Raw genomic sequence first — 14,926 nt, 5'->3', positions numbered from 1 at the left:
TGTGGCCCGCCACGTGTCCCGGGAAGGGTGGGTAGGGCCCGCCACGTGTCCCGGGACGGGCAGGTGGTACTCGCCATGTGTCCCAGGACAGGCAGGCGGAGCCCGCCACGTGTCCCTGGGATGGGCGGGCGCGGCCCACCATGTGTCCCAGGACGGGCGGCGACACCCACCACGTGTCCTAGGACGGGCGGGCAAGGTGTGCCATGTGTCCCGGGACGGACGGGTGTGGCCTGCCACGTGTCACGGGACGGACGGGCGTGGCCTGCCACGTGTCCAGGGATGGGCGGGCGAGGCCTGCCACGTATCTCGTAACTGGAGGGCGGCGTCTGCCACATGTCCCGGGACTGGCAGGCAGGGCCCGCCAAGCGTCTGGTGATGGACGGGCGATGCCCGCTACGAGTCATGGGAGAGGCTGGCGTGGCCCACCAAGTGTCCCAGGACTGGCGGGTGAGGACCACCACGCTTCCTGGTACGTGCGGGCGAGGCCCGCTACGCGTCCTGGGTCTGGCGGGCAAGGCCTGCCACATGTCCAGGGACAGGCGGGTGAGGCCCGCCATGCTTCCAGGGATAGGCAGGCGGGACCTGCCATGCGTCCCGGGACGGGCGCCGGGCCCCGCCAGGTGTCGCGGGACTGGTGGGCGGGGGCCGCCACGAGTCCTGGGAGAGGCGGGCGGCGCCAGCCACATGTCCTGGAACAGGCGGGCGGGGCCCGCCACGTGTCCCGGGACGGGCGGGTGGGGCCTGCCAAGTGTCCCAGGAAGGGCGTGCAAGGCCCGCCACGTCCCCAGATTGCGGGCCCCGCCTACCTGTCCTGGGACACTTGGCGGGCCCCGCCCGCCCGTCTCGGGATGCATAGCGGGCCTCCCCTGCCCGTCCCGTGATGCTTGGCCTGCCTCGCCAGCCCGACTACGCGTCTTGGGACAGGCGGACGGTACCCACCACGTGTCCGGGGACGGTCGGGCAGGGCGCGCGACGCGCGCGGTACTGGCGTGCGTGGCCTGCTAAGTTTCCCAGGGGAGGCTCGCGACGTGTCCCTGGATGGGCGGGCGAGCGAGGCCCGCCAAGTGTCTCATGACGGGCAAGTGTGGCCCGCTACGTGTCCTTGGACGGGTGGGTTAGGCCTGCTACGTGTCCCGGGACGTTTGAGATGGCCTTTGTCCAAAACGTAATGGTAAAAAAAAGAGGAAATATGGGAAAATGGATCGCTTATGACTTACTTTAGATAATTGTTAAAGGGAATGCAAGGTCACCATTGAAAACTCAGCGGATTAACCTAATTTTACATTTATTTACAAGCGCCATTGAATTGCCTGAGATAAAGGCTAGGCAGATATCCATGTGGCGGAGGCCGTGTACTGTCTGGAACATTCTTATCTTTTACAAAGTGGCCGAAATCAACATTTACAGCAATACTGGTTTCCAAATTTATGAATTCAGGTAATACAAGCGCTTGCGAGGAGACGTAGCATGGACTCAGCAATCTGGAAATGAATTCCCAAATTACACACAACATAAACTAAAGACTTCTTGCATAATATCTCAGCTAATCAATTTGGAGGGTGTTTATCTTTAATCACACACAAGAGGAGGAACTCTATTGCTTAAATGAATGTTCAATGAAGACTTAATCTTGGACCGATGGTGGACAAACGACGTTCAGTAGAGTAGTTATAAAAGGAAAATTTGAAAATGGAAATAGCAAGATTCGTCTTGAAGGAATAGGGCTGGTTGGATTTTGCACTTTCAAGACGTACCTGTAGTCTTTAGTGGCTTGCACGTGTATCATGATGTCTGAGGAGGGTTCCAACCAGCAACGACGAAACAAAGGGGGTGACTTCAAGTCAGAGGCGAGCACATCTGCCTGATAACAGAAGCTGGCATAGACTGAGGACGAATCAGGGCATTTCCAAGTGGCCTGGGATCACACACTGCCTAAGGCATTGTCTGGAAAGATGTAAAAACACTGCCAGCAGATTTTGGGGAAAAGTGGTCTAAAGTTAGGAGTACCTAAAGCCCACCAAGAAGCCTATATAACCCCTGGAACCTGCCCTTCTTACCCTATACAATATGTCTAGTCGTTAAGGGATTATTTTCTCCCCAGACCGGACATGCCAATCTCCCCAATGCTTTAAAGGTGGGGGTAAAAATGGCTGCTCTTCTAGCAAATAACTAATAATGAATGATACCGGGAAGACGAGGCGATCAAAAATCGTAATATATATATATATATATATATATATATATATATATATATATATATATTATATATATATATATATATATATATATATATATATATATATATATATATATATATAATCTATATATATATATATATATATATATATATATATATATATATATATATATACATGAGAGATTTTTAGATCCGCCACTGCCATACCATCTCAATCGTGACTCTCTTATCACTTCTGTAATCTTTACTAAGCCTTCCCTGCGTCTTATTTCATCATTTTCCAATCTCTCAAACAGCAATACTCCCATAATCTACTCAGCATTCTCATCTCTGTTCTTTGAATCTTTACCTTTCTCTTTTCTTCTTAGAGCCCATGTTTTTGCTCCATACATTAACGCTGGTCTTATTACAGTGTTATATATCTTGACTTTTAGCTTGATTGGCATTTTCTTATCCCGTACTACTCTAGCTAACCTTACCTTTTCCATTCTTCCCCCATGCAGCTTTTATCCTAAGGCCTTTGATAATGACACCTAAGTTTAATATTAAATAAAAGTATTTGAGTCTATATCAGACGATATTACAGAGTTTCCGAAAGTAATATAAATGAAAACACAAGTAACGGGTAAAGCACGGCTTACTAAATGGACGTAGTCATGGACAACCTCTCTTTCCGGTTTAGACAACAATTTCAGTTTTATTTCCCATTCTATTCTGTCTCGTAGTAGTATACACAAGCGTTCATGTAACGATGTATATTTTGAGATGTGGAGCCTCACTACAGAACATTCTTCTTGAATACGAATCACTTAGATAAAAGGCGAAGTTGGTGTAGTGCTTACCTTTCAGACACATCTGTCCTTGCAAAGGTATTCAGATATTAAGAGAGAGAGAGAGAGAGAGAGAGAGAGAGAGAGAGAATAAAGTATTTTTCTTAGTTTCGTGGCTTTTTTATATATACTCGCAGATTGTGCTTCACCTGAGGATAAAGGGTTTCATTCTTTAACTACTATAATGGAATAAATAAATACAACAGTTACATCACAATACAAAGATTCATTGCTTGCACTAAGTGGCCAAGTTCGCCTGGGTACATTCTTTGTTGAAACTTATGGTCCTTGACAGGAGTAAATAATTATATATTTATATTGATTTTGGATGACTTATAATATTCCCCAATCCCCCCCCCCCCCCCCCCCCCCCCCCCCCCACCCCCCCCCCCCCCCCCCTAAGCCCCAGCCCCCGCCTCCACCGCCCTTTATTTGGGATAAAGAGCCGGACGTGATGGTATGAACCATAGATCTCTCTCTGTATATCTATGGTATGGGCAATTATATAAGTACTTTTTCCAAAGAATAAGTACACTTGATGCACCTTTCATTAGCCAATAAATGAAACAAATTCGTTATATCCCCTCGAACGTTAACTGATACTGAACTGACCTTTTTTTATACGTATAGTTAAACCATAAGCTAAAAAAAATCTGTATACAGGACATTTTTTCAAACAATTTCTAGTAGTCCGTGCGAATTGCATTTCCAAATAATACGAATTGCTCTACGCACTTTGGATTTATTTTACGAAGTGACACATATTTATTACGTCCCTCCAAACTATTATAATGCATTCACATCTGACTTGCTTTAGTCATGTTTTCAGTGGATGACAGTGCTAATGGGACGGTATGTCTGCTGTTCGTTGGGAATTGCATTTCCAAATAATGCGAAGATTTCTAAGCCCTTTGGATTTATTTGAAATAAATGATACATATTTATTACGTCCCCTCCAAACTATAATGCATTCACGTCTGATGGGACATCAGTTATGTGGAAACAAAACAAGATCCTCCACCTCGGTATCAGTGATGCCGAAGTGCGGAATTTTCGTCAGCTATCCAAGTTTGTATGCCGATGCGGATTCCACATCTGCATTTTCAGCAGCAATTTCTTCATGGCGCATTCATGTAAATTTATCATATACAAATTGCAATATTTTTTTTTACTTTTAAACAATTTCTAATTCAAATAAAATATTATAAAAGATAAGACTCTTATCAGAATATGACGGTGATATGACTAATGTACATCAATCTGTTAATATATTTTTAATTATTTCCTATATGATTTAATGAGTTATATACTGATACATAAATGCTGTTATGCTTATTACAAACTTATTTGTAAATATTTCTGGGACAAATAAGAAAGGAAAATATAATACTTCTCATATGTGTATATATATATATATAATATATATATATATATATATATATATATATATATATATATATATATATATATATATATATACGTATTTAGGTATATTATATATAGTATGTAGTATATAATATATATACAGTGTGCATGTATATTAAATATGTAGATATAGATATCTATATGTATGAATGTATATACGTATAATGTATGTAGAATATATACTATGTATTTATGTATATATAGTATACATATATATATGTATATATATGTGTGTAACATGAGTTGTATTAGAATATATTATATATAGATATATATTATATATATATATATAACTATATATATAGCAGAAACATACATAATATGTTATATATATGTACATGTGTATATATATATATATATATATAATATATATATATATATATAAATGTATGTATGTTTGTATATATATATATAATATATTTATATATATATATATATTAGTAATGTACCTTAATTATAGCGAAATTTATATAAATCGTTCATGGTCATCATATCCTACGAATAGGTGCAGTAAACAAGTGATCAATTACCTCCACAATCTCCTATGGGCATACAGTTTTTATCGCTAGTAGGTAGTGCGCTAAACAAGTGCGATACTCAGTGTTTTCAACGAAGGATTTTCAGTACCAGAATTCTCGTGTTTAATTAATTTGCTATGTACAAAGGTAATGTCCAGAGTTTCAAAACTATATCTTTGGAGCTCACGTTTCATAGACAATGAAACTTCTAATATTATATATATCTGCATCTCTGCAAAACTCGTAAAGATCAAGTGGCAACCATTATTATGCGGACTAAGTATTCTATCTTCCCAGATCGCCAATCCATTATCATGTATTTGAGTTCATTGTTTATCCCGTTCGATACTTTACAGTGACCATATACAGCAGATAGACTATAAATGAATTAAACATGAGTGGCCGCAAATCGCGTGATTATATATCGATTTTTTTTCCTTAGAAAACTGCTATTTTCCAAAGAAGAAACTGAAGTTGAAATTTGTGAAACCCAGGACGACAATGCATTAGTGGATTCATATGATTCACATGATTACATATTAAAAGTCTTTTTTCCTGAAGATTGCTCATCTTCAGATGATGAAAAAAACAAACAGTGAAAATGAGCAAGACAATAGTGTTATATTATGTGACACGCAGCCTCAAAATGTTAATAATGATGACGAGGAACAGTGCATATAATTATATGGTGAAATAGTGACGAATACATCGATTCAGGTATTACACATCAGTGACAGACTCGGATGAAACATTGTTCACAATTAGAAAATTAAATAATTTAGGTTACCGAGTAAGGTGAGAATTTCGTTTTATTTTGTTTTCGTATAGGTCAAAAGTAAACAAGCATCGCTTGAAAAACATAACTAAGCGCTTGAGGAAACTTTATGAGGATACAACGGCAACACTGGCGGCCGTAACGCTGCAGTTGCTTCCTAGATGTGGTAGAGTGAGGATGCGTTCCATGCTTCCGTAAATAGTTGCCAGATGCACGATCCATGGCTAAATTTAACCTTAAACAAAATAAAATCTACTGAGGTTAGAGGGTGGTTGCAATTTGTTAAGTTTGATGATTAAATGGTGGAGGAACAGCATCCGAATCTGCAGCCCGCTAACTTCTGTAGTTTTTTTAGATCTGAAGGCGGACAGAAAAAAGTGCGGACGGACGGATAAAGTCGGCACAAGAGTTCTCATTTACAGAAAACTAAGTGTTAAATGAGTTGCCAGTGCTCCCATTTACTGTAAACTTAAGAGTGATGGAGTGACAAGAGTGTTGTCTTTCAAACTTATTCCATTTAATACAAAAAAACTTGTGCCAATCTCAGAGTAAAATCGGGAATTCAGGATTAACCATATTAGGCCTGTTATTGCCAGGAGACCTAATTTTTTTTATTTTTTTTTTTATTTTTTGCAAAGACGAAGGAACAATGTTGCATCTTAGATTCGATAAAAGCCTCTTTTGTTGGGTGAAGGTTTAGAGACTTAGTGATAAGTTTTTCGACAGGAGTTATTATCGTCCTTTCAGGTGACTCTTTATGATGAGGTCTTTCAGAACATAAGAGGATGAAGTTATGCAATCACGTAACTTTCGTATTAACTCTTAGCTTATGAGAAAAAGAATCTAAACTAGCGAAAGGTGGAAGATAGTTTCCTCAAATACCGATTTAAGAAAAGAAGACTGACAGAGAGGGATAAGCAGAAGAGAGAATTCTCTAACTTCAACCACGAAGATAAAATTTGTTGTAAACACTTCAATTCAGTATGTCAGATATAAACTAGGGACCAATAAAAAAAAAACAGAAAGCGAAAAGGCATTATAACTTTTCATTATTTTTATTCAGTAGATATTAAAGCAGCTTACGTCATTATTTCAGCCTTGACAGAATTTTAAGTTTTGTCAGTTGTTTTAAAAGCACCTTCGTCCAAAATTTCTAGTAATAGTTGATGCCTCTCGCCCTGCTTTATTTTATATTTTTGTATTTTGCATTTTTCTTTGTTATTTTGCACAGTAATTTTTAAACTGCCTCGTTTTGTAATCTGTTTGTTTCAACATACTTCTTTTCTTTCCATTTTCAAGATAGCTCTTTTCATGGAGTTTTTTTGCTTTGCCAGCGTTCTTTTCTTTACACTTTGAAGGTACCTTTTTTTTTTGACATTTACTTGTTTTCATTTTCCTATTTTCAATACACTTTTCTCATCTGACCTTCGTGGATGGAGAACTGAAACTGGTGCTTAATTGTGATGGATTATGACAAGCGATCCGGGAATGAAGGTCATAAACTCGGGAAAGAGTTTCCTCGGCCTCTGGCGCTTCCAAATTTTGGTGATGGTCCTCTTTTTCGCAAAATGGCGCCATTATCGAAACTGGGTGGTGCGATTCTTAGTGAAATTAGACATTTGCATAAAGCGGTACTGACTATTGACTTTTCATTGTTCGTGACAGTGTTGCAAGTCTCTCTCTCGTCCTCTCTTCCTCTTTTCGCTCTCGCTCGACCACGTCACTCTCTCTTCTCTTCTCTCCGTCTCTCTCTCTTTCTGTGTGTGTGTGTGTGTGTGTCGGCAGTCATGACCTGTCATTACCTTTCAGTTTGGATAAGCATCCTACTCATATCAACATGAGTGATTTGAATACGAAAATAAAAAAAAATAAAATTGTAGGAAAAATTCAAAATCAGGTTGAATATGGAAACTCTTTACTTTATTATTATCTAGAAACTTCTTACTTTTTCAATATATCAGGGGAAAGTTTACTTGGTTCGTTTCGAATTTATACATTTTTTAACAATCCATTAGACTTTATCTCGTCCTCATGGAACAGCAAGATGTCTTTAATTATAAATTTTCCCAGTAAAGATAGAGACGTATTTATAAAATGCCTTCAAAACTATCTTTACCTCAAATTCATCAGCAAAATGTCAACTTTGAGTATGGAGGAAGAATCTTTGCCATTACTCTTCATACAAATGAGCGCATTTGTACTAACTGAATTGTTCCTATTAAAAGTCTCTTCTTGTAGACGAGAGAGAGAGAGAGAGAGAGAGAGAGAGAGAGAGAGAGAGAGAGAGAGAGAGAGAGAATATATATACCCTAATTACCAAAATTGGATCCATATCCAAATATCCCCGGATTTTATTTCGAAGACTTGTGAGACCGTCATTTAGCTTAATCTGTCTCTGACGAAGTTTGCTGTACCGTGTTATTGTGTTATTAATGAGCCCATTCTATGGCCAAATCCAGTATCAAAATTCCATAATATAACACATATCAGAAAAGGATAGAAAACAACAAGCCACTCTGAAGTTCCTCTTACTATAATACTTGAGCATATTACGACTATAGTATTTCAGTAAAGGATACTGGAGGTCAGTCAGGTAATACAGACAAAGTACGACTAATAGGAAGAATTGTTAGTGACCTGGTAGACGAATAATGGTGGGTGTGGGAAAATGTATTTATAAACGTATATGAATATATACATATCCGTACGTGAGAAGATCTGTAATGCATTTGATTAGTAAAGTTACAGTGATCATGATTAATTATTACAATTATGACTTTTTTCATTTTTCATTGGCAACATATGGAGAAATTGTATTTAATAAAGAATAAATATGTCAATAACAGCTGAACTAATCCATCATACGAGAGAGAGAGAGAGAGAGAGAGAGAGAGAGAGAGAGAGAGAGAGAGAGAGAACAAGGTTTGAATTCAAGTTCGCGTTTAATTTTTAACGTAACCCAATATTTCTGTCCTGCTATTAACTGCACGAAAATTCACCTTTATGACCGAATAATTTATTCCTTAAGACTTTCCAATCTTTTACCATCAAACTATTAATAAATACTTCAGGTCAATTGCTTTTTCGGCAATGTTAAAGAGTTTTGGAAATGACAAAAATGTGCTTCCAATTATTATAGTATTTGCATGTACAGAATTTCCAGTCATAAAATAAAATGGATTCTCAGTCTAGATTCGCTTCAGTTATCTAGGATATTTCGTGTCCTTACTGTGAAAGTCGTTCTTTTAACAAGAATTTTATGTTGTTTTTAGGAAATAACATAAAAAGTCTGCGGATAAATGGTGGAAAAACAGAAGATATAATGCAATCAAATTTGGTTTATTTGGGCAACGTTACCTGGTATCTGATCATTTATTCTTCAGTCGTTATTCCTGTATATCTCGGCTAATGCGTACGTCCTGCCTTTAAAACTGTGCACATCTTAATACAAAAACTTTCAACACAAAAAAAAAACCCTAGTAAACGCTAATAAATTCTCTCATAATAAACGAATTTCCGTTTAACGAAATATTTCTTCCTTAATGAGAGTTTCATGCAAATGACTTCGAAAATTGGGATTCTGTTTTTCTCGAATCTATCTTGACCTGTTTAGGAGAATGGAGGCAATCTCGGCCTTTATTTCTCAATCTTCATTTCCTTCAGTCTTTTTGGGTTGAGTTTTATCTCATCAGTCTGAATTCACTGGAAGTCTTTTCTTCCTGAACTTTTAGCGGAATCTAGAATTGATGCAGTTGATTATTTTACATGGGTCTCCATTGGTAAAGTCAGTTAGGCTCAACACAACACACGAATATATGCACACGCACAGAGAGAGAGAGAGAGAGAGAGAGAGAGAGAGAGAGAGAGAGAGAGAGAGAGAATGTTTGTGTGCTTGCCATTAATTACCTTGATATCTCGCCTTTTCGACCGACCATTTCATTCTCAAGAAATTCGAATCTATTACGAATGAACTTTCAATATATACTCGAGTTGATGCGATGACCATATTCGCTTACTGGGAGAGTAAGCCGTTGTTGTTGTTCTTGTTGTGGGGGGCAGGAAAGCCCTATGGAAAAGCCTAAAAATGTCTGAAAAAGTTGTTTCGCGCTGAGTTAAAAATACAGGAATTTTAGGATAGGATATTTATGATTTATTTATTAGAATAAAAATGTAAAACATAAATAATGTGCATGTTTAACAATACAGAACAGTTATTTCTAATAAAATACAATACATTTATTTTGATTTTTTTTTTTGGTGAAACAACACACTATTTGATCGTAGATTTTAGGGCGCGTCTCCGAGTAAGCTGGAGGTCGGATCACGCCTTATTTGCAAAGATTCGCCTCAATAAGGATGATTCCAGGAAATCAACAAAAATAGGTCTGTAGACAAATGGTGCAAAATGACCATATATAATGCAATTAAATGTGGTTGATTGTAAACTTTGCCGCCCTAATTTATGCAGGGGCATTTCTCAGCTATAAAACTGTTCCCCTCATAAAAAGAAAAAACTCAACACTAAAATAAAAACAAGTAAATGTTGTGTCATAATAAACGAACAATTGGGATTCTATTCTTTTCGTACTTCTTAAAACGAAAACAAAACACTTTCAACACTAAAAGAAAAAAAAACAAATTCACTAGTAAACACACATAAATCCTCTGTCATAATAAACGAAATTTCCGTCTGGCGAAATATTTCTTCCTTAATGAGAGTTTCATGCAAATGACTTTGAAAATTGGAATTCTATTCTTCTCGAACCCATCTTTACCTGTTTAGTGAAATGGGGGCAATCTAGACCATTACTTCTCAATCTTCATTCCCTTCAGTCTTTTTGGGTTGAGTTTTATCTCATCAGTCTGAATTCGCTGGAAGTCTTATCATATTTTTTTTTCCTGAACTCCCAATGAACTGAGAATTGGTGCATTTGATTTTGTATGAGTTGCCATACACACACGCGCGCGCCACAAAGAGAGAGAGAGAGAGAGAGAGAGAGAGAGAGAGAGAGAGAGAGAGAGGACACCGAATAAAAATGCAATAAAGCTTTATAATTTTTCACATTTTCTCTCATCCGTAGCATCGTTCGTTTAAGTTATTTGCACGTCGTAAGGCTGTGTACACTCGGCAAGGAATGTTAAGATACAGTTTTTTTAAATCTTCGGACATATAGTGTTCAATAATGCCACACCTGGCAACTCTAGAAAGGGGGCGGAGCTTCAAAATCATTGCGTTTGTTGCTCTCTAGATTTCTATTAACTTTAGACATAAGATTCTGTAGAGGGCCTTTAATAATTTATACTTGAATGTAGAAACAGCTCTATATTATCGTAAATGTTTGGTTGGTAACGTCAGTTCAGGGTAGAATATCGATCATCCTTTTTTTAAAACCTACTGTGAAACCTTATTTATAATGATGTTTGACACTAAACTGACGTAACATTCATGCATAATTGAAGACGGATCTTAAACAATGAGAGAAAGGGTTTTGAAATTTGGTCAGTACTTGTGGAAATCGTGAGGAACAATACAGTAAAGAATTAAATATTATGACGATAGAGAGAGAGCGCGCAAGCATACGCCTATCGATAGAGATTAAGTGGCAATATTTTTTTCAAATGTTTCAAAAGTGGGGAGAGAGAGAGAGAGAGAGAGAGAGAGAGAGAGAGAGAGAGAGAGAGAGAGAGAGAAACTTGGAAGTGAGGAAGAGAGAGAGCGAGAGAGAGAGAGAGCACAAGCATATGCCTATCTATAGAGATACTTAATTCATTATATTTACTTTGAAAGATTGAGTGATAATATTTTTTCAAATGTGTGTTAAAAGTGAGAGAGAGAGAGAGAGAGAGAGAGAGAGAGAGAGAGAGAGAGAGAGAGAGAGAGAGCACAAGCATAGGCCTATCTGTATATACTTAATTCATTATATTTACTTTGAAAGATTGAGTGATAATATTTTTTCAAATGTGTTTTAAAAGAGAGAGAGAGAGAGAGAGAGAGAGAGAGAGAGAGAGTTAGAGAGAGAGAGAGAGAGAACAAAATCTGCTTACGTGAAAGCTTAGGCCTATTTATAACTACTTAATTTCATTATATTTTTCTTGGAAGATTGAGTGGTAATAATATATTTTTAAAGAACGTTTTAGAAGTGGAGAGAGAGAGAGAGAGAGAGTAGAGAGAGGAGAGAGAGAGAGAGAGAGAGAGAGATAAATTATAGTATGGTGACGGACTTGTGACGGGGAAAGGCAGAATAAAGAGCGGTTAGTCGGTGCACAGGTACGTGGGAAACGGGATGATACGACTGCCAAGATCGTGCTGCACTATGCTAGATAAAATTTGAAGGATCATAATATTCAAGCCAATTCTCTTAGAAATTCATTCTACCCTTATCTTGATTTCATTCGACAGTTGCCATAACATTCAAAGATTGCAAAAAGACGTGGAAAATTTTAGACACAGGCTGCGGTCATTCTTGCTCTCATGATATAACCTTTACTTTTGAAAATCGGGTTTCATCCACAAATAATTCCCGAAAAAAGCTGTGTTAAGTAAAAATAGTGTATTACCACAAATAACTCAATATGTATTGCACAGGCAATTAAAGTTTATATCGTGCAAATAATGCTGATGTGTTAGGAGATCTTTCAGCCTTGCAGCAAAGAAATGCAGTCGTGTAGGGCTGTAGGCTACTACGAACTGCTTTGTATGGGAGCTATTGCCAGAACATCTTTGAGCTGACATGCTACTTTAACCTTGATAAAGATTTATGTTTAAAGACGGTAGCTTTGTAAACATCAACTACCATTCGATCCATGTCAACGTCAAAGTAATCAAGGTGTGAAATCCGTTACGTAAGCCAGTATCCAGTGACTTGCGCTTTCCCGCTCGAAGTTCTAGGGCTCCTCCACAACATAGAAACGCTCTTGCGGATGCAACTAAATTTGCTCAACCTACCTTAGCCTTAGCAACATTGGCTGCCATGACTTCAGCTAACATTAAACACTTTTGAATACAAACATGAGTTTGTAGAAGCTAAAAAACAATTGCATTCACCACTTACGATGATACAATAATATCCCCCGTTCATGAAGGAAAACGAGTATATATTATCGTCGTGATACATAGTACTACAATCAGAAATTCACATTCTATCTACCAGATCTCTATGAACGAATCCATCTGAGAAATTCCAATTACTTCGGACATATATCGTGTTTTTAAATATCTGAACGGTTTTGTTTTGCAGTTTTAAATAACTAATATGATATAATTTGCAGTGTATTTTCATATTCCTAGATTATAATTTCGATATTTATGTCTTTTCAGTAAAAACAAATGGGAAATTTGATGAACGAAAGCTAATGAAAACTGTATCTTCAGTTTTCTTGTCGAGTGTACATTGACACACTTACCAAGTTAAGATTTTCTTTAAAAAAAATCAAATGACTCATCAAAACAGTATCGTTAAACTATCGGGCACCGTCAGATTCTTCGAGGATTGCTTGCACTTTCTTTAGAAGTACGACCTGAATTGTTTACACTTTCCTTAGTGGTACGACCTGAATTGTTTACACTTTTCCTTAGTAGTACGACCTGAATTGTTTACACTTTCCTTAGTACGACCTGAATTGTTTACACTTTCCTAAGAAGTACGACCTGTGATTAGGTGCACTTTCTTTAGAAGTACGACATGAAGTGTTTACACTTTCGAATTGTGTACACTTTCTTTAGAAGTACGACCTGCGGTCTTCCCGGCACTTAAGCATTACTCAGGGTTCTTTTCAGCGTGCCTCCGGCCCCTAGCTGCAACCCCTGTCGTTCATTTTACTGTACCTCCTTTTATATTCCCTTTCTTCCATCTGACTTTCCACCCTCTCCTAATAATTGATTCATAATGCAACTGCGAGATTTTCCTCCTGTTACACCTTTCAGACCTTTTACTTGCAATTTCCGTCTCAGGGGTGAATGACCTCATAGGTCCCAGTGCTTGGCCTTTGGCCCAAATTCTGTATTCTATTTAATTCGAGTCCATAATAGTTTTACGCCTGATTTTAGCGAAATTTAAATCCTCATTGAGTTGATTACTTCAATTATGAACTTCTGGTTAGGAAAGTGAGGGAGATTGAAAACAGCTTTCGCTTTAAACTCATTTAATTTATTGGCTTTCAATCAGAAACAGCGTTGATATATGTTGATGAGTTTCAGTGCGCATGCGCGGGCAGGGAACAACATGTTGCTTTACTAGCGACCGTAACTTAGCAAATCATTTCGACGTTTCCATATATAAAATAGATAGTAACATTCTTCCTAAAACTCGCACCTCTATTATTTATTTATTCTAAACCCTATATGTACTTCCTAATACACTTTCTTTAGATGTATGTAAGAGCTGAATTTTTTTACGCTTTCTTTAGAAGTACGACCTTAATTGTGTACACTTTCTTTAGAAGTACGACCTGAATTGTGTACCCTTTCTTTAGAAGTACGACCTTAATTGTGTACACTTTCTTTAGAAGTACGACCTGAATTGTGTACCCTTTCTAGAAGGTACACCTTTTATTGTGTAAACTTTCCTTTAGAATACGACCTGAATTGTGTACCCTTTCTTTAGAAGTACGACCTGAAGAGGTACGATCTGAATCGTGTACACTTTCTTTAGAGGTACGATCTGAATTGTGTACACTTTTCTTCAGAAGTACGACCTGAAGAGGTACGACCTGAATCGTGTACACTTTCTTTAGAAGTACGACCTGCATTGTGTACCCTTTCTTTAGAAGTACGACCTGAATCGTGTACGCCTTCTTTAGAAGTACGACCTGCATTGTGTACACTTTCTTTAGAAGTACGACCTGAATTGTGCACACTTTCTTTAGAAGTACGACCTGAATTGTGTACAATTTCACTAGAAGTGCGACCTGAATTGTGCACACTTTTTTTAGAAGTACGACTTGAATTGTTTACCCTTTCTTTAGAAGTACGACCTGAAGAGGTACGACCTGAATCGTGTACACTTTCTTTAGAAATACGACCTGAATTGTGTACACTTTCTTTAGAAGTACGACCTGAATTGTGTACACTTTCTTCAGAAGTACGACCTGAAGAGGTACGACCTGAATCGTGTACACCTTTAGAAGTACGACCTGCATTGACTACACTGTCTTTAGAAGTACGACCTGAATTGTGTACACT

The 14,926-nt window shown here is 38.1% G+C and overlaps 1 protein-coding gene across 1 annotated transcript in view; it reads right to left on the bottom strand.

Annotated features, from left to right (window-relative positions):
* Positions 1 to 14,392: 14,392 nt before the first annotated feature.
* LOC135214672 (sericin 1-like) overlaps positions 14,393 to 14,926 on the bottom strand; it is a 693-nt gene continuing 159 nt past the window's right edge. The window contains exon 1 of the mRNA XM_064249008.1: positions 14,393 to 14,926. This exon is cut by the window's right edge and continues 159 nt beyond it. Coding sequence (XP_064105078.1) covers positions 14,393 to 14,926 — 534 coding nt within the window.

The sequence above is a fragment of the Macrobrachium nipponense genome, chromosome 46 (genome assembly GCF_015104395.2).
Source record: "Macrobrachium nipponense isolate FS-2020 chromosome 46, ASM1510439v2, whole genome shotgun sequence".
Classification (NCBI taxonomy): domain Eukaryota; kingdom Metazoa; phylum Arthropoda; class Malacostraca; order Decapoda; family Palaemonidae; genus Macrobrachium; species Macrobrachium nipponense.
This window is presented reverse-complemented; position numbering and strand designations above follow the sequence as displayed.